Source organism: Megascapheus bottae, chromosome 22 (genome assembly GCF_031878675.1).
Source record: "Megascapheus bottae isolate mThoBot1 chromosome 22, mThoBot2.hap1, whole genome shotgun sequence".
In the NCBI taxonomy this organism is placed as follows: domain Eukaryota; kingdom Metazoa; phylum Chordata; class Mammalia; order Rodentia; family Geomyidae; genus Megascapheus; species Megascapheus bottae.
The window spans coordinates 33,580,740-33,604,612 of NC_143530.1; the positions used below are offsets into that span (position 1 = coordinate 33,580,740).

Genomic DNA, 23,873 nt, shown 5'->3' on the forward strand with positions numbered 1-23,873 from the left:
CACCCCGGCTAGTAGGGAAAAAAAAAATGTCTCTTAGTGCTGGTAAATGGAATGTCACTAGGACTGTGAAATAACCAGGACATGTGATTCAATTATGTAACTTAATATCTGGCTGATTTATTTACTTATATGGGTAGTTGAGATGAAGGGTTTTGTTTTCTTCTGTGAGTCCCAGAATTCTGGGTCTCACACTTGAGGCAGGCTTTCTTGGTGCTGAGCTACACATTCAGGTTTGCTTTGTGCTGGGTTTTTTTGGTTCTGGTCTACCTATTTTAGGTTTCCCAGTGTCCCCAGGATGAAAAATATGTGCTATTGCACCCAGCTCTCTGTTAATACAGATGTGTACTAATTATTCCAAATGACGGAAGCCATGGAGCCTATGTTCCTTTGAGTCTAGCTTACTTCACTTAATATGCTTTTTTCCAAGTCTTTTCATTTCCTTACGAATGGGACAATGTCGTTCTGTCTTATGGCAGCATAGGATTCTCCTAGCAGAGGATCACAATAGCTCAAAAGCTATGTACATATGGTCACGCAGGATGAGATGAAACAAAATGACCTCTAGGTTATGGAAACAAGAGGTTTATCTTTGTGATTGTTGTTCGTTTTTCATATATTTTGTATTATAATTAATAGAAGGGTTACATTATATTCACCAGATAGAAGGTGCATTAATTCACATACATTGATACCCTTTCTCATGTCTTGGTCCCCATTTCCCTCCCCCCAACCCCACCCCTCATCTTGTTTTCCCCCTTCCCTATGCAATTTCAAATAACCAAATACAAATATATCCAATATATCAGATAACAAAGTGAGATACTGTAACTATACGACATAACCAAGGGACAACAAAAGAGATGAGAGATAACATAGTACATAATGTACTATGTGAAATTATTTCTTTTCTCTTTTTTTCCCCTTATGGAAAAGGGTTACTATATCTAACTTTGTTACCTGGTATATTGTATATATGTTTATTTGTTTATTTGAAATAGGAAAGGGAAGGGGGGAAAACAAGATGATTGGGAGGGGATGGGGGAGAAAAAGGGGGCCAAAAACATGAGAAGGGGTATCAATGTTCCAGAAGTAATGTACCCAGTACCTGATGAATGTAACTGTAACCCCTCTATACATTAACCCTACAATAAAATTAAAAAGATAGAAAAGAAGGGTGTCTATGCTAGTCTCAAATTGCAACCTCCTCAATCGTGGCCTCCAAAGTAGCTAGGAGTATAGGTGTAAGCCAGCAGTTCTAGCCACCTAGCTAGTGTTTGATTTTATATCATTTCCCATCTCCTGTTCCTCCAGTTCATATTAGGTGCTCTTGTCAAAATGAACTTTTTGACAAGTAATTTTTTGACCAAGTTATCAGTGTTTCTAGCTGTTGTCTTCACCCCACAGAAACAAACTTCCTTTGTCTATACAGATGCTCCCTGAATTATAGTGTTTCATCTTTAAGGCTTCCTTGACTTTCCAATATTAGCAATCTGCTTTCTAGATTCTGCCAGGTGCTCAAGAGAGGGAGCGGGGTGCGCCCAGGCTAAGCTACGATGTCCTGCAGGGAGGGTGGATGCATGGGGTGCATTCTCAACTTGGGAAGGATTTAGTAGGCCTCACCCTGTTATGAATCAGAGTGTCTATTAAATGTTACCCCTCCTCTAGCTACCATCTGTATGCCCTAGGGGGAATCGGTATTTCTAGTGCTATTTCCTATTAGCACCCTCTTCTAACAGGTACAGCAGAAGAGAGTTGCTAACCTCTATTTTCACATGCTCTACATTCTCTTGAGCTAGATATTGTACTCTTGGGGTTCATTTTCCCCCACTTGTTGCAGCTCCAGGCTTTGCTAGTTCTTCAGGGCTTATGCCCAACGCAAGCATTCCCACACCCCTCAGCAGAGGATTCCCCCCCCCCAATCTTCCTTCACTGTGCTCTCATGACTCCTTGTAATTTTAATGACATGTCATCACTTTCTAGCCCATGTTCCAATAATATATATGTATGGCTCATTTCCACTTATGAAGCATAAACCCCTGTGTATGCTGTAGCTTGGCCTTATATGACTTTGCTTTTCCCATCAGGGCCAACCCTGCCTTAGGGGAAATATGTGTTTAATAAAAGAAGGAATAAAAACCAGCAGAAGGAACATTTCAAATTTTCCAGCTCCTCACCACTGCCTCAGAGAGACAGAGAAAGAAAAAGAGGTGAGGTGTTTGGAGTGAGAGCAGGGAGGAGTGAATGAGCTACCATATTTATAGGTGACTAATGCTTTCCAAAGGAAATGAAAGATTTGCCGTCATTACTACTGGGCAAAGCTTTGTTTTCCCACTCTGGGGCCAGCCCTCCAATTTTGCAATCTGAAAAATCACAAAAAGTAAGCAGGACATGATAGGCAGTCCCTGGGGGCCTCTGGCCTATTTTTAGGTCATCGTTAACATAGTTCCAGCAGAGAAAAGCTTCTCCAGCTCACAGGTACTGAGTAGTTTGGGTGATTCATACTTCTCTCTCACACTCCTTCTGGCCCCAGCTCATTTCTTCACCTAACTCCTGCTATGCCTATTCAATTTAGCACACCTGACAACTGACCTATGGCAACTTCCCTATGATCTCTCTGCGGATACCTTACAGTTTGTGGAACTCATATGACCTCATCTGTGTTTCAGGAAGGCCCGTGGGTCCTAGCATGCTGTGAACGAGTCTCAGGGCCACTGACCATGGAATAAACTGAGATAGGGAAGCTTCGACCAATGGAACAATAGGAAATGTCATCGAATGTACTTAAATTCAATGTATTCTAGCAAAAACCAGTGGTTAAGTCCTCAAGGAAGGCATTGCATGTTCATTGCCAAGGCTGAGGAAGAGTAGGGAGGAGGAAGTAGATGCCATGAAATGCCAGGGACCAGCCAGCATCTGAGCTGTAGGCACCAAGCTTTTGGACAATGGCCAGTGACATCCATGATTCAGGTACTGCTGCTTCCCCATTCCGTCCTTCCTCCTCAACCTCTGGCAGAACCCCCAAACAGGGCTAGAAGATGACCCAGGGTATTCTACCGGCATGAATGGCTTGTGAGAGTCTCGAGCAGAAATAATGTCTGCCTTTCCAGGTTGTAGACCTTGTACTCAGCAGGGCCCTCCCTGTTGGAGCAAAGGTACTGTGCTCCCTGGGAGGCAGGAAAAGAGAAAAGGAACTTTCTGGGCCCTTTGTAGAGATAGGCAGTATGGCTGTAGTGTCTCTAGGTGATTGGATTAGGAAATCTATGCCAGCTGCTGATTCAGCTCCTAACACCACCGGTGAGACTCTTCTGCTTTTCCCCAGGCAACCACCCTAAAAGGCCCACCAGAGCTCTGAAGCCCAATGCAGAAGTAAATGATTTCATAATAATGCAGGCTTCAAGAGTGGGTGCTACCTGCCGTGTGCCTTTTTAGATGGAATGTCCTTAGATGCTTCACATTGTTCAGCCATCTCAACAGCGTATTTGTAAATGGAAGACTCAAAGATCAACATTTTCTTAGTTGGGCAACATGTGTGAAGTGTGTGTGTGTGTGTGTGTGTGTGTGTGTGTGTGTGTTCTCATGCATGGGAGTATTAGAATCAAGCCATAAGAAACTTTCTTACTGGATAATGTAAGGCTGATTAAATCTCGATTAGACCAATGTGAGGGACTCTGTCAGAATGATATGCTTTTCTGGAATATTCCCCAGACTCCAAAATAACAGGCATCAAGCATCCATTTGTCTTCTGCGCAGTTCTTACCTGGTTATATAACTGAGAGCACCGGCAGCCAACAAGATAAGTCCTGTCCTTTTTGTTGGATAGTGATGGGGTCTGAGGATCACTTCAACCAATGAGAAAGGCAATATGCAGGTGTGCTGTAGGAGACAAGATGGCAAATTATAATAAAAGACAGGGGCCCTGGCTACCCATAACTTTTAATACTGCAATCTATCTAACTGACGCACTACTAGATAGAACTTTGCAAAATTAGGCTTGGACCCTACTTCTTGGGTGCCTGAAGCCTTACTGTGGCTATTATAATGGTGATCTAAATCTCTTTATATGGGTAGCAAAGTTCTTAGAAATGGGCTGCCACCCTCACTCATCCTGCCTACGGCCCGCACTGCTTCTCTCTCCATACACACACACACACACACACACACACACACACACACACACACGCGCGCGCACACACATGTGTCCACATGCATGCATATAAAAAGACATATGCACACACATATACAACATGAACACATATGTAAGTATGCACGTATACACTCTTCAATCAAAACTCTTATAGGCGCATGTGCTTTCTCATTCTCCTCTTCCACCCCCTGCTCTTCTTCCTCTTTAGTTGTAGCTGTGGCCCACCTTCTCCTTTATATTCCCTTGGCAGTTCCCACTCTCAGACTACTGTCCATGCATGGCTCCTATCCCTCTATAGCTGGGGCATTCCTCTCTCTCTCTCTCTCTCTCTCTCTCTCTCTCTCTCTCTCTCTCTCTCTCTCTCTCTCTCTCTCTCTCTCTCTCTCTCTCTCTCTCTCTCCCTCCTCCCTCCCTTCCTCCCTCCCTCCCTGTATCCTGATTTCTGTGCTCTCTGTAGCCTGTTCAGTCTATCATGATGCTCAAAATTTCCCCTTGCATTTTTCTCTCACTCAGTTCTCTTGTGATTACACCCGGAGTCTAGTATCATGCTGTATTCCCACCAGAATAATTCCCACTGCCCCTGTGTCCCCACACATGCTGTGCCACGTGACTGAGCTTAGTTCTTTTGGGGGCGTGTGTTAACCTCCTTTGAAACCCTCCATCCCTTCTCTTCCAGAACACCTCCTCCTTATAACCATCTGTTCTGTCACATCTTCCAAATCCTTAAAATTAGAGTATTCTTTTTAAAAAAGGATGATATCAGAGAAATTCACCTTTAGGGATGGTAATGATTATAAATGTAAAAACCACTTTGCTCACTTCTTGGCTCTAGAAGCTGAACTGAAAAAGGACCCCAGGGGAACTATCATTTCCTGAAAACATCTCTGCAACTCTGCATTATTGATAATGTCCAACAAGTGGCCATGTCCTCTGTTAAACTCACAGCTCCATCAAACCTCCAATCCCAAGTCTTCAGGTAACAATCACCACCTCAGGGATGACAGTCCCTAGAGTTTGGGACAGCCTATGTGGCTGGAACTCCCCAGTCCCTGGCTCCAGGGATCTTTGCTCTTCGATCCATAATTCTTAGGTCCAGGAGTTTCCAGGAGGCAGTAGCAACTTCCTTCCCTCAGCTCTAGTAATTAGGGATGCAATTAGTAATTACGAGATGACCCTTGTAATGTGGCAAGCTTCGATGGGGTAGGGGTTAGGTAAGGCAGGTCAAGTGTTAAGGGTAAGGGTAGGGGACATTGTTGGGTGTCCAAGCAAGGCCACAGCTGGGTGACCTTAAACAACTGGGTATTCTTCTAACAACCTTCGTGAGCCCACATGTTCACAGAAAATATGAATGGTACTGCAGACAAATCACAGTTTTTACATAACTTGCCCGAGATTGGTGCTACATGTACTGATGAATTGGATACACACACACACACACACACACACACACACACACACACACACACACACACACACACACACAGAGGCCTTCCAGATAGTCTAGGTATACATATATGAGCTGTCTGCCCAGCAGAACAACCTGCCTCTCTGCCTGCCTTCCCTCTGCTGCAGCCAGGGAAGTCCAAGTTCTATTAAGAGCCATTAACAGGCCTATTATGCTGGCCACTGATCTGACAGATTTTATTAACCTTGCCCACAGTCAGCAGCTTCCTGTTCTCTCCATTAATGATCATTTGGAAGAGATTTCCCACGGAATAATATAGTGTGTCTGCTTTAGGACTAAATGAGTTCATGGTGATTAATGCTCTTACGATAAACAACTTTGAATGCATGACTGATCACCCCTACAAAGTGCCTACTCTTTGCCAGTGACATTCAATTGGATTTCCAAATGAACTCTCCCTATGGCTTCTGGGAAATTCACTTCCATGATGTCGTTAGTGATGGGCCATAGACTGTGGCTCTGTACCGGCAAATCGGTCTTAAAAACAAATCACAATTTTCTGATTGAGGCTGGGGAAGGCAAGAGTGAAAGAAGTCCACAACCTGTGGGCTTTCTAAATACTGAGCTGTTGTGTACAGCCAAGGAGGATACGATAAACTAAACGCACTGACATTTCACCTCACATCGACACAAATGATATAATCTTTATCAAATAGCACAAACTCGAAAAAATAAAAGGAGCAGAAAATCAGTAAGAGAAAAAAAATCCAATATGTTTTCTGCTTCCAAAAAATCTAATAATTAGGCTGGGATTGACACAAATTAGAATGTTGCCAACAATTACTGAAAACAGTGACTCATTCTGTATTTCAATTAACAGTTTCTCAGTTTCCCTTATAAACACGGAAGCTGACAAAAATTAATTATCTCCGAGGGGGTAAAATATTTCCTTCCCAAGTAAACACAACATCATGGGCTTGAAACAATAGTGTGTAGGCATAGAGGTTCTAGAGACGTGCTCTTCCCTTGCTGTGTAAGTCATGATCTGGGTGGCTTTTCCTTTCAAAGGCTCCTTCCAAATGCCTTGGCTATGAAAACTATATTGTTCTTTTCCTATCCTTTACTATTTCTTCATTGTTTTTCCCTTCCCCGTCCTTTGTAAAAATGCCATCTTCTGTCTGAATATTTTGGAGATGGAAGAGTAAGCATAAAATATACTGATGTAAATATTAGGGAAATAATTACACTTTAGAGTCTCAGGGTGCAATATAGCCTTGTATATAATTATTCAAATTTACTAGTCCACAAAGGAATGATAAACATGTAGGGAATTCTATGTACCCCACACTGATAGACAACTTCCCTGCAACCACACTTTATGCTTGGTTTGAAAAAGGGAAGCCTGAATCTTGAGAGAATGCATGGAGACTTAGTTTGTCAGATAAGCCCACTCTCATCTGAAGGTTGAGGGTGGGGGGTCCAAGAACACTTTGATTTTGCCAGGGAAAGAAATCAGGGTGTCCACAAATCTTAAAATAGATAGTAACATGATAGAACACAATCTTTGCTTTTTCCCTTTCTCTTCCTCAACACTGTTGAGCTGACCAAGTTTAACAAGCCAACTTCTAGGTCCCTAGACTGTAATAGAGGGGTTTGTTTTTCAGATGGCCTGCTTAGTACTGAGTTGACATAGGGTAACTCACTTTAATGTAGCCTGTTTTTTTGTTTTGTTTTATCCTCTCTCTGTTCGGGAAACATTGGACCTGAGATTTTTTTTGCCAGTCCTGAGGCTTGAACATAGAGCCTGAGCACTGTCCTTGAGCTTTCTCAAGGCTAGTGCTCTACCAATTGAGCCACAGCACCACTTCCAGCTTTTCCTGTGTATGTGATACCAAGGAATTAACCCTCTGGCTTCATGCATGCTAGGCAAGCACACTACCACTAGGCCACACTCCTAGCCCAGAATAGATTCCATTCTATTTTAAAATTTTTATTTTATTGTCAGGGTGATGTATAGAGGGGTTACAGTTATATTCCTAAGGTAGTGAGTACATTACTTCTTGTTACCTCTTCCTATGTTTTTCTGCCATTCTCCCTCCCCCCACACTTTAAGACTTCATTCTTGTTATTGGCTTTTCTCAAAGTCTGGAAGATAATGCCTTTCATTTGTTCATGGATTTAATGGATGGATACTTTCAAGTGAAGTTTTTGTGTATTAATATGATTTCTCAGTATTCACGCTTATGATATAGTAGATGTATCATCTTTTATTTAAAAAATAGAAGCTTTGACCAAAGTTCCTCAGGGGAAAACATATGGTCAAAACATCAATTACAGTCTTAAACATGAATGTAAGAGTCAGGGAAATAGAAAACAACCTTAATAGGATGTCATTATGTGCAAGTTTATTGTGACGCTGCTGGATCATGTTCCTTAAAGATAGTAGTAGTTTTGTAACTCCTGATAAGGCAAGCCTGGTTTTTCCAATACCATTCATTTGCCAGCTACCATTTTAAACCCCTTTTCCTCTCAAATTTCCTGATTGTCTAACTCCCTACAAGTCAATGGTGAAAGTCTTGGACATACTTTCTCACTTTGGAGGAAAGATTTTTTATCCCGAAGCAATATCATTTGTATTCTCTATATGTTTTTTTTTGTTAAAAGTGTAGTTTTGCTTTAAGTAACTCTGATACAGAGATATTTAGAAATGTGCATACAGGTGATAGAGCTTGTGTTTTTTTATTTACCCACCTAGATTACCTTCAGGAATGTTTGTCAACCCCAGATACTAAAGTTTTCAAAGTGATTTGTATTTGGAAAAGAAAATCCTTTTCACTTTCGAAGAAACCGCCCAAAAGATTCCAGTGTAATTAAAGAGTCTATGTTAACAGCGCCTGGGGTGAAAAGGGGGAGGAGAGTCGAGTGATAATCCATCCAAAGACAGGGCCCCCAGGCTTCTCTTTGATCCTTACAAATACCCAAGTTGCAAACAGAAGTTAAAATCCAATTCTCTTATTTACTATACCAAATACAAGGTGAGCTAGATGGACAGATTTATGCTAAGATAAAAAGAGATAATTATTCACCCTGGACTGTATGTTAGTGGTGAGTGACACAGGTGGTTCATTATAGAAGTCTTCAGGTCTTGTTTATATTGGAAAATGGTCACAACAAAACATTAAAAAAGTAAATAGTTTTTACTGACATGGGGAGATAAATCATCCATTGGGCCAAGAGGGAAAAAGAGGATTGTAATATTTGCATATTGAGCAGTGGGTTAAATAAGAATATTGCAAAGCTTCTAAAGGGTTTCTAAGTGATCTCCACCATGCTGCCATCTTGTTTTGTGCGTGAATGTGTACTCTGATAAGAGTATCATTCCTCCAGTAGGAACCTAGGTGGTCTGGGAAGAGGAAAACTCGATGAAGAGATCATTCTGTCTAGTTAAAGAAGAGGCAAAAGATATTGGGACCTTAGAACCTTACAAGCAGGAATACAACTGCCTTCTGACTTCTTCCTCCCTTTTATTCCTTGCAAGTATCCAAATTCCTTTCTCTAATCTATCTCTGTCTGCATAAAATCCATGCCTCACCTTCATAGCTCTTTTCTCCTATCAGGTGCACTGTAATCAGGCCAACTTTCTAGATTTCAACAAAAATTTTCTGTGCTCCCTCTTGCCTCTCCAAGTCCACTATCTACACTCTTAACCCTAAGCTCATTCTTCACATCTCTACAGATTCCTTCTTTTGTGTTCAAAACAATCTCTTCATTATTACCTTGCTGTTACAGTCTGTTTCTTTTCTCCTTCACTCAAGTCCTTTAACTTTCTCTCTCCATTAGCTCTAGTTACCTTTCAGAAAAAGTTTGTATTAACATGAGAAGATAGACAAGGAAACCAGCATAACATGAAAAGATGGCTCTAGCAATTCAAAATTTCATATGGAATAATAAAAGACCCCGTATAGCAAAAACACTTCTTAGCAGAAAGAACAACACCAGAGGAATTTCAATTCCAAACTTTAGACTCTATTACAGAGCTATAATTATCAAAACAGTTTGGTACTGGCACAAGAACAGGCCTGAAGACCAATGGAATAGAACTGAGGACCCAGATATTAAACCACAGACCTATGGCCACCTAATCTTTGACAAGGGAGCCAAAAAAATAGAATGGAAGAAAGACAGCCTCTTCAACAAGTTGTGCTGGCGGAACTGGTTAAGCACCTGCAGAAAACTAAACTTGGATACTTCTTTGTCACCTTGCACTAGAATTAACTCCAAATGGATCAAAGACCTGGAGGTAAAAGCTGACACACTGAAAACTCTACAGGAAGGAATAGGAGATATACTAGGCCTCCTTGGCACAGGTAGAAACTTTCTTAATAAGGACAAAGAATCACAACAAATCAGAGAAAAGCTGGATAAGTGGGACTGCATTAAACTGCAGAGCTTTTGTATGGCAAAGGACATAGCTAGTAAACTAATTAGGAAGCCTACAGAGTGGGAGAAGATCTTCACCAACCAAACAATGGACAAAGGCCTCATATCTAAAATATATCAACAACTCAAAAAATTGAATCACTCCCAAACTAATCTCCAAAATAACAACCATCCCATTAAAAAATGGGCCAAAGATTTAAAGAGAGTCTTCTCTGAAGAAGAAACAAAAATGGCCTATAGACACATGAAGAAATGCTCAAGATCTCTGTTCATAAAGAAATGCAAATCAAAACAACGCTAAGATTCCACCTCACTCCAGTTAGAATGGCCAGGATCAGGAAAACAAATAATAACAGATGCTGGAGGGGATGTGGCCAGGAGTGCAAACTCATTCAACCACTATGGAAAGCAGTATGGCAGTGCCTCAAAAGGCTTAACATAGAGCTCCCCTATGACCCAGCAATTCCACTACTTGGCATTTACCCAGCCTTCCAGAAACAAGGACATACTAAATCCACTAGCACAATAATGTTCATTGCAGCATTATTCACCATAGCAAAGATATGGAACCAACCTAGATGTCCCTCAGTTGATGAGTGGATCAACAAGTTGTGGTATTTGTACACATGGAATTCTATGCTGCTGTCAGAAAGAATGACATCGCCCCATTTGTTAGGAAATGGAAAGACTTAGAAAAAATCATATTAAGTGAAGTAAGCCAGACTCAAAGGAACTTAGACTCAATGGTTTCCCTCATTTGTCATAATCAGTAGAAACCTTGGGCTCTACTAGCAGAGATCTGCAATAGAGCAAAACCTTGATACATAAGGCCATATAGTATGAAGCTAATTGAAAGGACCTCCAGGATATTGAAACAAAAGCCATATAATGAATGATTGTTGTCCTTAATGTACTATGTTATCTCTCATCTCCTTTGCTGTCCCTTGGGTATCTCATATTGTTACAGTACCTCACTTTGTTATCTGATATATTGAATTTATTTTTATTTGGTTATTTGAAATTTGATAGGGAAGGGGGGAAAACCAAGACGAGGGGGGGTGTGGGGGGAAGGGTAAGGGGTACCAAGACATGTGAAAGGGTATCAATGTATGTGAATTAATGCACCTTCTATGTGGCAAATATCATGTAACCCTTTTATTAATTACAATAAAAAATATTTAAAAAAAAGAAAAGATGGGGCCGGGAGTTTGGCCTAGTGGTTAAAGTGCTTGCCTAGCATGCACGAAGACCCGGGTTTGATTCCTTGGTACCACATACATAGAAAAAAGCCGGAAGTGGTGCTGAGGCTCAAGTGGTAGAGCTCTAGCCTTGAGAAAGCCCAAGGACAGTGCTCAGGCCCTGACCTCAAGCCCAGGACTGGCAAAAAAAAAAAAAAAAAGAAAAGATGGCTCTACTAGACAGAAGTTTAACTATGCTGCTATTAGTAAGACTTGAGTTTAGCCATATGTCCAGGCGGCCAACATAAAAACAAAAGGCCATAGTACTGAAAGAATTCCCTTCTTCCTCTCTTTTTGGAGAAAAGGTTTTTCTGTAGTAAGAATGCTAAAAAGAATTTTCTTCTGCCATTGGTTTTCATTTAGGGGGACAGAGCATTACAATGATTCCAACAGTGTCACTCACACAAATAGCTCAGAATTCCCAATTCCATAAACAGCTCATATCTGAACGCAGAATCTTAAAACAGTCTAGGGAAGAGGATTCTGTCATTAAGGAGACAAGAACTGTGCCATTTATGTTGTCTTTTGTGATCAGGGCAGGGGACAAAATGTCATTTTTAGATGTGGCATTGTGGCTCATGTGGTAGAGCACTAGCCTTGAGCTGAGAGCTTAGGGACAGCTCTCAGACCCAGAGTTCAAGCCCCATGACCCCCCAAAAAATGCCATTTTTCTCACAAGTGCTTTGATTGGATTCCCAGAGAGGCAAGGTGGACACAAATAGGTCTCTATATCTTATTTAAAGGCTGGAATGGTAAGTATTGTTATGGCACCGAAATGTGCCTGCCTGGAGAGATTGAAAAAATCAATGGTAATGTAGATACCCACTCACTGCAAATTAGAAGCCCTTTCTCCTCTTGCCTGAGTCTGAAATGCTCTCTTTCCTATACTTCCTGTTGGCTCTCTTGGACATATTAGACTTCTGCTCCATGAGATTCAGCTCTATGCTTTAATGCATCCTTTTTTATGAGATTCTCTTTCACCCTAGGCTCACTGAGATGACAAATTGTTGCGAGCAAAACTCTCACCTGTTATTGTATTTTCAGAACTGCTCTCCAGTTGCAATATCCATGTTTTCTCATGATTGTCTTGTGCAGAGTACTCAAGGTTGCAGAAGTTCAAATGATCTAGTTATCTGAGCTGTGCACTTCCATGCCTCCAGAGCTTTCCACCTTGACCTCCTTAGCTCTCTGGATTTTCATCTGTAAAACCCTACCTTCTTCTCTAACCATGCCACATTGATTATTTTCTTTTCCCCTACCCACTTCACCTTTTTGCCAAGGTACACGACTCAATAACCCTTAACGGAATTCCCAAACTGTGTTCACCATCGTCTCACCTGCTTGGAGCTTTCTTGTCTGAACCCATACTGCATGTGTGATGTACACAGTGCCTTCACCTAATAAGGGCTAAAGTCTCCCAGAGGCAGAAGCAGCTCCAGACTCAGGCCACTTAACATCGATGATGTTAATGAATGAGTCTGCAAAACAATAAAGTGGAGTCAAAGAGGAACAAGAAGTCCTTCTCATAGCTTTGAAAAGTGGAAGCTAGTCCAGACCAACATCCATACACACCAGGAGCCACATATCCAATCATGTCCAGGATGGCAACGTGACACAATTAGTCTCACTCCAAGATATCCACCTTGCTCGTTCTCAAGGCCAAAGATCGCATCTAAGTGTTAGAAATAGGCTTCATGGGATTATAAGGAAGCCTGTGAGCACAGGTGACTTCAAGAAGGCCTCTGCCAAGGAAGCGTCACAGATCCACAAGAAGCTGCAAGGCATGCATGCATCCAACACCATGCCCTTTGGCCATCTTGGGACCTCTTGTTTTTTTAAATCCTCCATCTGAGGCTGGACTGGGTAGAGTCTCTCTCCCCTGCCTTTCTTGAGTATCTGCTCGACAGCCCCTCCTCGTCATCAATCTGCTACTCTCTCTCCTTCTGAACATTCTCGCCTGGCTCCACATGGTACTCACAGAGACGTTTTACAGACAGACAGATGGGCAGCTCTCTAGAAAGCTGCTCCAAGTTGGAGAGAGAAGACTGTTCTTTTCAACACACAAGAAGTTTAGGAAGCAGTGGGATTTGATTTGCTTGGGAGGGCCCATGTCTCAGGGCACCCTTGCTTCCTACTGGATAGCTCTTGCCCATGCAGAGAGGATACAGAAAGTACCTGCTACTGGTTTAACTGAGAAATTAAGAGGATTCCAGAAAGCACTTGTTAAATGCAAGCTCCAGGATGAACTTCCAGTCCTTCCACAGTACAGTGCCCACAGGGGTCAGTTTTCACACTGACTCCTTCCTGTCTTTGTCATCTTTTGCTTACCCAATGCCCAACATCACCCTCTGAAGGGACTCACTAGAGTCCAGAAGAATGGTTAGCTCACTGTTGTTTTTTCTACATTGGCATGGTCGACTGACATAGACTTAGACGTGTGTATGTGTGTGCATCTGTGCACACATATGTTAAGGGATGCATGGGGATCTTGCCTTGTGGAGAAAGGGATGGCTAGGAGTAAGGCACAGGAGTAAAAGACAGATGTTATCCTCAGGAACAGCCACATTCAATATCCATCAAGTATCTCTAAAGATGCAATTCTGTTTCAGCATACAAGATAGGGTCTTTGTACTCACAAGAACTACCAATGAGTTTAAGCGTATTTATTGCAATCTTACGAGGTCATCCTAGGCTCAGGCCAATTCGAAATCACAATGTGGCGGTCTCTGAAAATCATAGGCAGCCACAGGTAGCCCAAGTTGGACATTTAGGGTCTACAATGGAAGATAACAAGTGCTTACTTAACTCAAAGAGTTTTATCACGTCTCATGGCTCCCTGAATTAAAATCTCTCCATCGTGAATGACTCAAGGAAATCTCTTCAAGAGTATTTGTTAGTCTCCCAAGCCAGGTGTGATTATCTCACAGTGTATCATCAAATTGTGCTGTGCTATTTTAAAATAAAAGACAATTCTAGATAACTACATATAATGAGTATTTTTATGGACATTTTTTTTCTTGCTGAAAATCCCCAAAACAAAATAAAGCTGCAAAGAGGGCCCTTCATAGGATAGCATACTGAAGCTGCCCACTTGGACTGTAGATAATATATGTGAGAAATCTAGCTGAAGATAGAAACTCAGAAGCCATCAGAGTATATGTACACTTTGTATGTATGTGTGCCAGTTTGGGGGCTTGAACGTAAGCCCTCTAGATCTTAATTAGCTCTTTCTGCTCATAGCTGCTACTCTAACATTTTATCTACATCTTACTTTCAGCTTTTTACTGCTTAGTTGAAGATAAGAATCTCATGAATTTTTCTGCTCCTAACCATAATTCTTAGATCTGAGTTATTTCTTCCTGGCTAGATGTACTTTTCTTTTTGCCAGTTTTGGGGCTTGAACTCAGGGCCAGGGCACTGTTCTTGAGTTCCTTTTATTCTAGGCTAGCACTCTACCACTTGAGCCACAGTACCACTTCCAGCCTTTTCTGTAAATATGGTACTGAGGAATGGAACCCAGGACTTCATGCATGCTAGGCAAGCACTCTACCACTAAGCCACATTCCCAGACCTACATGTTCTTTGTAAAAGCTGATGTACTTTAAAAAAAAAAACAGAGACAAATGGACTATGTAAGCTCATTCCTTCTATTGCCAGATTGTTTCCTCTCTCCCTCCCTTCCTCCCTCCCTCTCTCCTTTTCACCTCCTGTAGCTCTTTGTTTTGATCACTTGTCCATAGTATTGCTTTAGGCAGTGGTAAGGATAACACAGAGACATGCCCACAGCTGCTACTGCTAGCTGGTCCACAAAGCTATAGGATGGACAGAAATTGTATGTTTTCAAGGGAGATGTTTGGGAACCCATATGAGGGACATGTTGCTAGCAAGCCTATTTGTTCAGAATCCTCCATAGTGCTCCAAGCACATACTTCTGGGGCACTAAAACAAGCATCCCAGTTCCCTAGATATTTGGTTCACTTTCTTATGTTTTTCTTAGGGAACATTAAACCAGAGTTTCTCCAAAGGTCTTAAAATTCCCTCATATTCCTTAATAATAAAATATGGCTTTGAAGAAATGGAAGTGTATCTGAAAACACATAGGCCAGATATTTCTCACCTATTTATAGTCGGAGGGCTTTGAAATATCCCCTCTGAAATCTTTGTGTCTTTTTCTTTTAGTTTCCAAACTCCGAAGACAACAAAATAAAACATAAACATTTGGTTCTTTATCTTTCTGGGTCTAATTTTTGAATTCTGCCCTCAAAATAAGAGGCTCCTTGATTACTATTGGATAGTTCCATGGCAGCCACCAAAGAACTGACTGTAAACTTGACACACTGAAAAATTCACTACACACACACACACACACACACACACACACACACACACACACACACACACACACACACAGAGTCATGAGCCTATTAACCAGCCTGTTAATAGGAACTACAAATTTGGCTGACATCCACTATCTCTGCCAGAGCTAGTGTTGGCCCAAACTAGCGACAAGGAAGGAAACTGGTCTTTCAACACATGTTCAGAGATACAAAGAGGCTGTTTCTATCTTCATCATTTCGCCTCCAGTTTCCCGTGGCTTCTTCTCTTTCATCTGGTTATCTCCCTTATGATTTTGTTCCTCTTCTCATGTTCAGCCTCTTCCTCACATCTTCCCTGATTCAGTGGCTTTTTGAACTCTCTTTGGTTACACAAATCCACAGTGAGCTAATTAGCACCTGGCAAAGGTGGTAACAGAGGGCAGGGTAAACCTGGAAGAGTCTGCCAGAGAGCATTTATCTTTGAGCGACAGCCAGAATCACAACAAACATTATTTCTTCTTCTACAAAACAGATATAATTACTATGGCTCTCAACTTCTCTTTGAACATAAATCACTGCCCCAAATAGTCAGAATAACCCAAAGTCCTATAGATATTTCAAGCTGCTAGGGCACTTACTAGAATTTTTCTTACAACTCCCTGAACATCATCAGATTTCAAAGCTTTTAAGTGTCAACAAGAGACTCTACAGGAGGTCTGCCTTGCATGGCCCTTTGACTAATACTAAACTAAAGAGGACTGTGAGGTCAGCCATGGAGCAGGAGAACAGGAAGGAAAACCTTCATTCATTCTCTCGTGAAGTACCTACTGGGTGCCAGGTGTTGAGTGGGGTGCTTATGATGAAAAAGGAAACATATGTGGTTCCTGACCATGCAGACTTTGTTTATTGGTGGGCAATATAAACATGAAAACACACAAGTGCCAGTCATGTGATGTGGTGTGAAGGAAAACACCCAAGACAGTATGCATCAGAGTATGGTTGGTATGGGGGGAGCATGGGTTTCATGAAGTAGTCAGGCTGTTCTGAGAAATTTATGTTTATGCTAAGTCCCAAAGAGTAAGAGTGGACCATGGAATGGTGAATGGGCGAACTTTCCCTGTAAGAAGGCAGAAGTGTCGAAGTCCTAGTGTAAGAAAAAGCTTCATAGATTTGCGGAAGATCCAAGAATATCTCAAATAAAGCATACCAAGAAGAGAGAGGTTCAATCTGAGTCTGCAACATTAAGCCTAGCAAAGCAAAGTTTAACCATGCAGACTGACCAGGAAGGTTGAGTTTTATTTTAAGTGAAACAGAAAGGCTCTGGAAAGAAGGCAGGAATTAACAAACTCTTCTGCTGCCATGGGAAGAGGTTGAGGCTAGAAACAGTAAGATGAGCTTAGAGATGTTTTACAGTTCAGGTGAGCAGTGAATTTGGCCAACAGGGTACTTGGTGGTAATGATATAAAAAAAAATGAATAGCTTTCCACATCATTTGGAGGAAGAGTGGAGAAGACTGGACTGGATACAGACAGAAGTGACAAGGTCAAAACTGGCTTCCATCTTGAGAATTAGGAGAGTGACTCCATTCCCCAAGATGGAGAAGCTCAAAGTCAGTTTGGAAGAGAGAGTATATATGGATCTACTTCTGAACATGTCATAGACCTGTTTGTAACGAGCCAAGTTAAGCAATCTATTAGTTATGCAACTTTGGAGCTCAGAGGATGTCTGAGTTAAAGACTGAGAAGAGGGAAAGACTGGAAACCATGGAAATGGCTGGCTATGTTTCTCAGAAATGAGCACCGTGAAAGAAGCTCAGCCAGGCTTCGGTGGCTCACATCTGTAATCCTAGCTCCTAGGTGACTGAGATCTGAGGGTAATGATTTGAAGCCAACCCAGGCAGAAAAACCTGTGAGACTCTTATAATTAATTTACCACCAGAAACCAGAAGCAGAACTGTGGCTCAAAGTAATAGAGTGCTAGCCTTTGAACAAAAATGCTCAGGAACAGAGCCCAAGCCCTGAGTTCAAGCCCCACAACTAACAAAAAATTAAAACACACACACACACACACACACACACACACACACACACACACACACACATACACACACACCCCAGCAGCAGCAGCAGCAGCAGCAGTCTAGGGCAAGCCTAGATTATCATGGTTTGAAGGGTATGTAGTGGAAGCAGACACTGGCTGAGACATGAGGAAAACAAGGAGAGGAGGGTGGCCAAAGAAACCTAGAGAACATAGCTAGAGGAAAGGAACAGTGTGCCATGTTCAATGCTACTGAGTAGGGAGGGACCACAAACAGGAGCCTCAATTTGGGGTAGCTGTGACCAGAGTGAGAGAAATGGGCAGAATAAAAATAGAATGATAAACACAACTACATAGACATTAAAACTTATGACTCTATAGACATAATGTTTTATTACATTGATTAATATGTATCTATGATATACAAACCCTCAGCCTAATTTTGGTTATGTTCTAAAAACTAAGTGCCTGTGATTGTATATAGAGATTCCCTTCTTGAATACTTGTTTGTTAAACATGTCATTTGAAATATGATGTAAAAATCAATGTTAATAAATTCTTTAATAAAAAAATAGTATGTACAGGTTGTGGGTAATGCCTTGGAATCTGTTCCATTTGGAGAGGTTGGTTCTTGATTTTTTTTTTTTTTTTGGTCAGTTGTGGGGCTTGAACTTAGGCCTGGGCGCTGTCCCTGAGCTCTTCAGCTCAAGGCTACCACTCTACCCCTTGAGCCACAACCCCTCTTCCCCATTTTCTAGTGGTTAATTGGAGATGAGTCTCAAGTTCATTACTGCCCAGGCTGGCTTTGAATCTCAACCCTTAGATCTTGGCCTCCTGAGTGACTAGGATTACAGGTGTGAGCCACCACGCCCGGCTTCTGGTTCTTGATTCTTTCACATTCACCTTGAACAGCAGCAACTGCCCTGAGGAAGTTCTAAATAGCCCCAACTCTGCTTGTTGCAAGAGTCCTTATGAGAATGGAAACTTTAGGCTAACCTCTGCTTCAGATGGTAGGAAGAAATACTGGATATATATATATTTTACCTTTACCTTCTCAGAGAAGATGAAATGACCAGAATTCAGCTGGACACAGCAGCTCACAGTAACTCTGTAATCCTAGCCAGCTCAGGGAAAAAGTTCATGGAACTATATTTCAACCAACTTAGAAATTATAGTTACAGTACTATAATTAAAATTATTGATTTATTTGAAATCCAAATTAATTGAACTGGATTAAGGATTTTCTTTTAGTGTAATATATCTACAGTGGCACAGAAATATCTAGGTAGGAATGATTCTGGTTTGCCTCAGTTTTGTATGGAATTGCTTTTCTGTATTTCTTGAATCTGGAGACTAATCTTTCGGGAATTCTGGGACAGAGTGGTTCTCTATTTAAATATTGCCTTTACCTCCCTGGGTTTTTTTTTTGTTTGTTTGTATGTTTTGCCAGTGGTGGAGCTTGAGCTCAAAGCCTGGGCACTGTCTATGGGTTTTCTCTCATGGCTAGCGCTCTACCACTTGAACCACAGCACCACTTTTGGCTTTTTTCTGTGTATTTGTCACCAAGGAATTGAACTCAGAGCTTTGTGCATGCTAGGCAAGCACTAGACCACATGCCCAGCCACTGTTATTGCTATCTCTTGTGTTTCATTTTAGCTTTTGGGAATTTCCATTACTTCTATGTCTATAAGCCAAACATTCTAAAATATTTTTTTTTTGCCAGTCCTGGGCTTGAGCTCAGGGCCTGAGCCCTGTCCTTGGACTTTCTCAAGGCTAGAGCTCTACCACTTGAGCCTCAGCACCATTTCCGGCTTTTTTCTATGTATGTGGTACCGAGGAATCGAACCCGGGTCTTCATGCATGCTAGGCAAGCACTTTAACCACTAGGCCAAACTCCCAGCCCGCTAAAATATTTTTTTAAAAATGTTTCAATATCCTTTTTCATATAATAGAAACATTTTTTCCTACTCTGCATTTTAGCATATGGCTAGAAATGCATGGCACTGAAGATCTAATTTTTGCCTCATGCAGGTATAACTCAGAAGGAAGCATGAAATTTAAATTTATGAATTGTTATCATCATCCTAAGAAAAGAAAAAGACTGGGGCTGGGAGTTTGGCCTAGTGGTAGACTGCTTGCCTAGCATGCACGAAGACCCGGGTTTGATTCTTTGGTATCACATACTTAGAAAAAGCCAGAAGTGGTGCTGAGGATCAAGTGGTAGAGCTCTAGCCTTGAGAAAAATCCAGGGGCAGTCCTCAGGCCCTGAGCTTAAGCCCAGGACTGGAAAAAAAAGGAAAAGAAAAGAAAAGAAAAAGACTCCATCCAAGCAGTCTAGAGGGAAAAGGTTCTGAAACGTAGGCAGCTTCAGGAAAGCACAGGGTGGTGGTGATTGGACCACTTATACTACAAAAGGATGGATGATTGGTGAGACATCACCAGGAAAATGCTGCAAATAAGTGTCCAGCTTTCCATCAATGCCTGCTTTGATCCCGCTGCTCCTCATGGAATGAAGTGTGAGATTCCCAGAAGCCTCTGCTATCCTGGAGTCTGTAACCATCCCACATATAGGTTTTCTACTACCACTGGAGAATGGTAACCTCTCCTCTTCTGTTTCTCCTAGGAGGTCTCTGTGGGCAGACTCTTGTCTCAACTATGAGGGAGAAAAGGATTCCACAGATGATGGGTTGTTCCCAGATTCACCACTGCAAAGCAGAGGAGAATGGAGGAGGAGGTGATGGTGAGTCCAAGTGGATGACATTCTGGCATACATGATCATGTATCACTGGTAGCAAGGTATACTGCATATATTTTATTTTCCTCTAGTAACAATGCTGAGGCTTAAGAAAGATAAATGTGCATTAATTTCTTATTGTATGGAACTCAAGACTCAGAGAAGTTTACTAAATTTTTTTGATGGTAGAAAGGGGGCCACAAAGATAAACTTGTAGAAAATAGATGATTTTAATGACTTTTTAACTTGGACATATAGATAAGAAATTTTTCTAACACTTGCCCCAACCTGACTTTTAAGAATTGTGCTACGTATCTTTATTCCTAGTAATTGGTCTTTTTCAACCTTTAGTCCAAGAAGACTTTTAACATGTATGAAAGGAAATTTTGGAAGACAGATTTGATGCCATGATTAATTTCCAAATGACCTATACACTCCAAGATGATGCTTTAATAGTATGATGTTCTTAAAAAAATCATGTCAGTATAATGTGAAGCTAATTGAAAGGACCTCCAGGATAGTGAAACAAAAGCCATATAATGAATGATTGTTGTCCTTAATGTACTATGTTGTCTCTCATCTCCTTTGCTGTCCCTTGGTTATCTCATATTGGTATAGTATCTCACTTTGTTATCTGATATATTGAATTTATTTGTATTTGGTTATTTGAAATTTGATAGGGAAGGGGGGAAAACCAAGACGGGTGGGGGGTGTGGGGGGGGGAAACGGGTACCAAGACATGTGAAAGGGTATCAATGTATGTGAATTAATGCACCTTCTATCTGGCAAATACCATGTAACCCTTTTACTAATTACAATAAAAAAATGTAAAAAAAAAATCATGTCAGTAAAAGAAAAGTTGGTAGTGCCTCATGCCTAGAATCCTAGCTACTTGAGAGTGAGAAATCAGAAGAGGTTAAGGCTAACCCAGGCAAAATGTTGGAGAGATCCTATCTCAACAAATATGCTTGCATGCTGACAAGAGCCTATAATCCTAGCTAGATAGGAAGTATAGGTAGGAAGATCACAATTAGAGGCAGACCTGAGCAAAAACTGAAGGCCTTATCTGAAAAAGCACTGAGACCAAAAAGACTAGGGGTTTGGCTCAAGTGGTAGAGCAAGATTCTATGGAGTTCAAACCCCAACATTACCACAAGTCAAAGGCAATTTGAACTGAGTATCATGATGCTTAAACTTGCCATTGCACACTCAGTTGTCACACAGCATTCAACAATCTTTTCATACAACTTCTGTAATCACAATGATATGTTAACGCTAGAGATTCTGACATTAGGTTAGTGAACTACTATTTTAAAATATGTCAGTAAGAGTATGCATATTAATTAAAATGTTCCCATATATAAGTCTTAAACTAGACTCCCGGTGATGCATGGAGACAAAAGGCCTTTATTCAATACTATTTGATAGGTTAAGTTTTTTTAATATCTCTGCCAATCATTCCTACAAAAGAGAGTTCATTGTCGAGCAAGAAATAAGTGAAAAAGGAAGTCTCATGAATCAATCTTATATTAAAGATCCATAACCTAAGATAATTCACTAACTACCTGTGTGGTAATGACCATATCTCACTGTCCCTTATCAGATATGCATCCCGTTTTAATACCACCAATTAGATGGCCAAGACTTTGAGTGGATAGCGGGTGTGTCCTTAAACACACTTGGAGGTTTTTGTGCTAAGAGGTATGCTCTCTATAATGTCATCTGAGGATTTTTAGTTATCAGCCAGTGTTGAAATATTCCAAATGTACACAGTGTTCAGTATAGAATCACTGAGCATAAGAACAAAATCTCAGATTTGAGCACACATTTTACTCACGCTTCCCTCAGACTCTGGCAGATCCTCCTGTCTCTCACATAGTTTAATATGCCTGAGCTTCCTGGAAAATACCTTTCCTGTCCACTTTCCATCACTCCTCTTTAGAAGACATTTTTTTTCTTTTTTTTCATATATTTTTATTGTAATTAATAGAAGGGTTACATTACATTCGCCAGATGGAAGGTGCATTACTTCACATTCATTGATACCCTTTCTCCTGTCTTGGTCCCCATTTCCCTCCCTCCTACTCCCACCCTCATCTTGTTTTCCCCCCTTCCCTATCCTATTTCAAATAACCAAATACAAATATATCCGATATATCAGGTAACAAAGTGAGATGCTGTAACAATATGAGATAACCAAGGGACAGCAAAAGAGATGAGAGATAACATAGTACATTAAGGACAACAATCACTCATTATATGGCTTTCGTTTTTAGAAGACATTTTGAGAAGAAATTTTAGCCCAGAGAATACCACAGAAAGGAATGAAGCCAACGGTCATATAGTCTGTTTAGTGTCATTATAATGAAATACTACAGACTGAGTAAATTACAAGAAATGAGGACCTTTTCTTCTTACAGTTCCGGGAAGTGGATAGTCTAACGTTGAAGTATCTGCATCTAGTGAGGGCTTCCTGAGACATCATCCCAAAGCAGAAAATGGAAGGGCAAAGCACGGAGAGTATAGCAGAACAAGTATAGGAAAAGCAACCCTTCTATTAGGAACCCACTCACACTTCATTTAATTAAACTTTCATTGGATTCAATTAATCTGTTATGGTGGGTCTCCTGATCTTAATACTAATTGTATTTAGTTCCCACCTTTCAATACTAATCATATGGAGAATTCTTCCCTATGCAGGAACTTTGGGGGTGTACATTAAAACCAGAGCATCAGGAATAAGTAGGGGTTAGTAAAAAGTGTTGAGATTCAGGAAGGAGAAGGCAAAGCAAGACCTTATCTGGAAATATAAAAGACTTAGCCCATGAATTGGATGAGGTAATTCTAAAGATGATCTGAGCATTCACAAAATCCACACAAAAGCATCTGAGAACTAAGAACCCATGTGGGAGGTGTGTAATTACAGCATCAACAAGATACCTAGATAATTTCCTGCAGAGTTATTCAAGGCATAAGTTAGGCAAGGTAGGCAGAGAAGGAAAGGCTAGAGAGGAAAGTAGAGGCTGGTAGAAAGGTTATCAATAGCACTTGACTGGAGGCAAGGATGAGACTTCACAGATGTCTGAGTGTCTGCCTGTGAGGTGACAAAGCAACCAGAGCTGCAATGAGGGCTTTTCTGTGCTCCCTCTCTAATCAGGAGGAGGGGGCTGGGTGTCCAGTAGAAGCTGGCAGAGAATCCTCCCCTACCTATTCACGATTCTGCTATTGGGCCTTTTTACTTCTGTCTCAAGATAAGGGGACTGTAGGTTTTTTCTACCTACTTAGGTTTTTCCTTGTGTCTCTTGGCATTTCCGAGAGGCTGGAGATCTGTCCTGAGTTTCTGCCTCTTGGTGTTCTCTAACATAAAGTCTTCTTTCCCACCCACGGGGGTAATCTACATGGTTGTCATGGAAGTGAAGACTGGTTGATCGGAACAGCAAGGAGGGACAACTGGCAAAACCTCACAGGTTCTGGATGACTTCAGATACTTAAATTTCTAGTAACTTCTTGGAAGCCAGCTATCCTATCTGATCACCTTTGAAAACCTTTGAACTTGATT

At 41.2% G+C, this 23,873-nt stretch overlaps 1 protein-coding gene across 3 annotated transcripts in view; it reads right to left on the minus strand.

The window, feature by feature from the left end:
* Positions 1 to 23,873, minus strand: part of Adtrp (androgen dependent TFPI regulating protein) — a 61,317-nt gene that overhangs the window by 14,472 nt on the left and 22,972 nt on the right. For all 3 annotated transcript variants that reach the window (XM_090356485.1, XM_090356486.1, XM_090356487.1), the window contains one exon: positions 3,758 to 3,873. In XM_090356485.1, coding sequence (XP_090212611.1) covers positions 3,758 to 3,873 — 116 coding nt within the window. The remainder of the gene's footprint in view (positions 1 to 3,757; positions 3,874 to 23,873) is intronic.